Source organism: Haplochromis burtoni, unplaced genomic scaffold (genome assembly GCF_018398535.1).
Source record: "Haplochromis burtoni strain Fernald_Lab_line unplaced genomic scaffold, NCSU_Asbu1 Contig_921, whole genome shotgun sequence".
NCBI lineage: Eukaryota > Metazoa > Chordata > Actinopteri > Cichliformes > Cichlidae > Haplochromis > Haplochromis burtoni.
Window position 1 is genome coordinate 10,450 of NW_024583282.1, and position 1,224 is coordinate 11,673.

A 1,224-nucleotide genomic window follows, 5' to 3' on the forward strand; every position below is an offset into this window, starting at 1 on the left:
AACTTAACTTAGACTGATATTTAAATGTACATGTACCTCAGGGTTGAGGCCCAGACCAGCCCTGGTCAGGATGATGGACAAGGCGATGTTCCTCAGAGCTGCAGACCAGTGAGTGTCGATGAAGATGGCGTCTGTTATGTAAGGAACATTACGCAATAGCAGACCTGCCAGCAGCATACCTACACGCACGCACACACATACACAGGTTTTTACATGGTTGCCACACTTGTAAGTACCCCAGCTAACATAATCTGTGCTAGCAAAATACAATGATTCAACATGCATCTGAAATTACAATTAAATTATTTTTATCTACAAATGCTTCCTGGCAAATACAGTATGTTATAATAAAGGGGTAACAATTCATTTTTTACTGCAATTAAAAAAATAATTACAGTAATTTTAAGTAGTGTATCAATATTTAAGTAATTTACACTATGTTGTACTTTTAGAGATGCAGGCTTTCTTATTAAGGGGATTCGCTTTGCCTTTTTGATTTCTTGATCCTTGATAGTCTGCAGAGACGTTGTGTGCATTCCAGAGTGCTCTGGCATTCACACCCATACATTGGGAGCATGGGAGAGGTCGTACCTTGTCTTATTGTTTTATGGTAGGATAAACGTATCTATGTCTGTTTTAGGCTATGTGCCTTTTGTTTAGATGAACTGCTGGACTTCCAGACCAGCAGGTTTAGAGAAGTCATTTATCGGGTCACACTCTGACCCCACACACACACATACTTACACAACGCACAGGCATTTGTTTGTATTTAGACGTCATATGTTAATGAACCTATGTATATTCATGTAACCTCGATAAAAGAGCAGTGTTACAGGGGAGCAGACGAGAGCGACTGGGGTCAAACAAAGGAACGGCGTTTGTCCAGTTCTCTTCCGTGCACGAGAAATATGAAGAACTTTGCCTACTCGGGTCCTGCTTTGCTGTGTAATTAAATTGTCCTGAACGTTCCAGCGAATAGGTTTTTTCTACAAACCTATCAATATGAGAAGGATTTTTCTCCCTTTCCTACAAAAAAAATACACAAATGCCATGAAACACTAAACGGCAAAGGCCCATCTGATAATGATGGAGCCAACTCAAACACTCTTCAACCATCAAAACTGTCCTATCCTAGCAAAAGGACTTAAGGAAAACTACAAAAAAAATGAAAAAGTAGTGGGTTTTCTTCTTTTCACTTACTTTCATATGTATGATGAAGGAGTG

The 1,224-nt window shown here is 39.5% G+C and overlaps 1 protein-coding gene across 1 annotated transcript in view; it reads right to left on the minus strand.

Annotated features, from left to right (window-relative positions):
- Nucleotides 1–36: 36 nt before the first annotated feature.
- Nucleotides 37–1,224, minus strand: part of LOC121812901 (sodium/hydrogen exchanger 9B2-like) — a gene marked incomplete at its 3' end in the record, with an annotated part of 20,068 nt that continues 18,880 nt past the window's right edge. Inside the window, exon 7 of the mRNA XM_042216094.1 lies at nucleotides 37–179. Within this exon, the coding sequence (XP_042072028.1) occupies nucleotides 37–179 (143 nt within the window). The remainder of the gene's footprint in view (nucleotides 180–1,224) is intronic.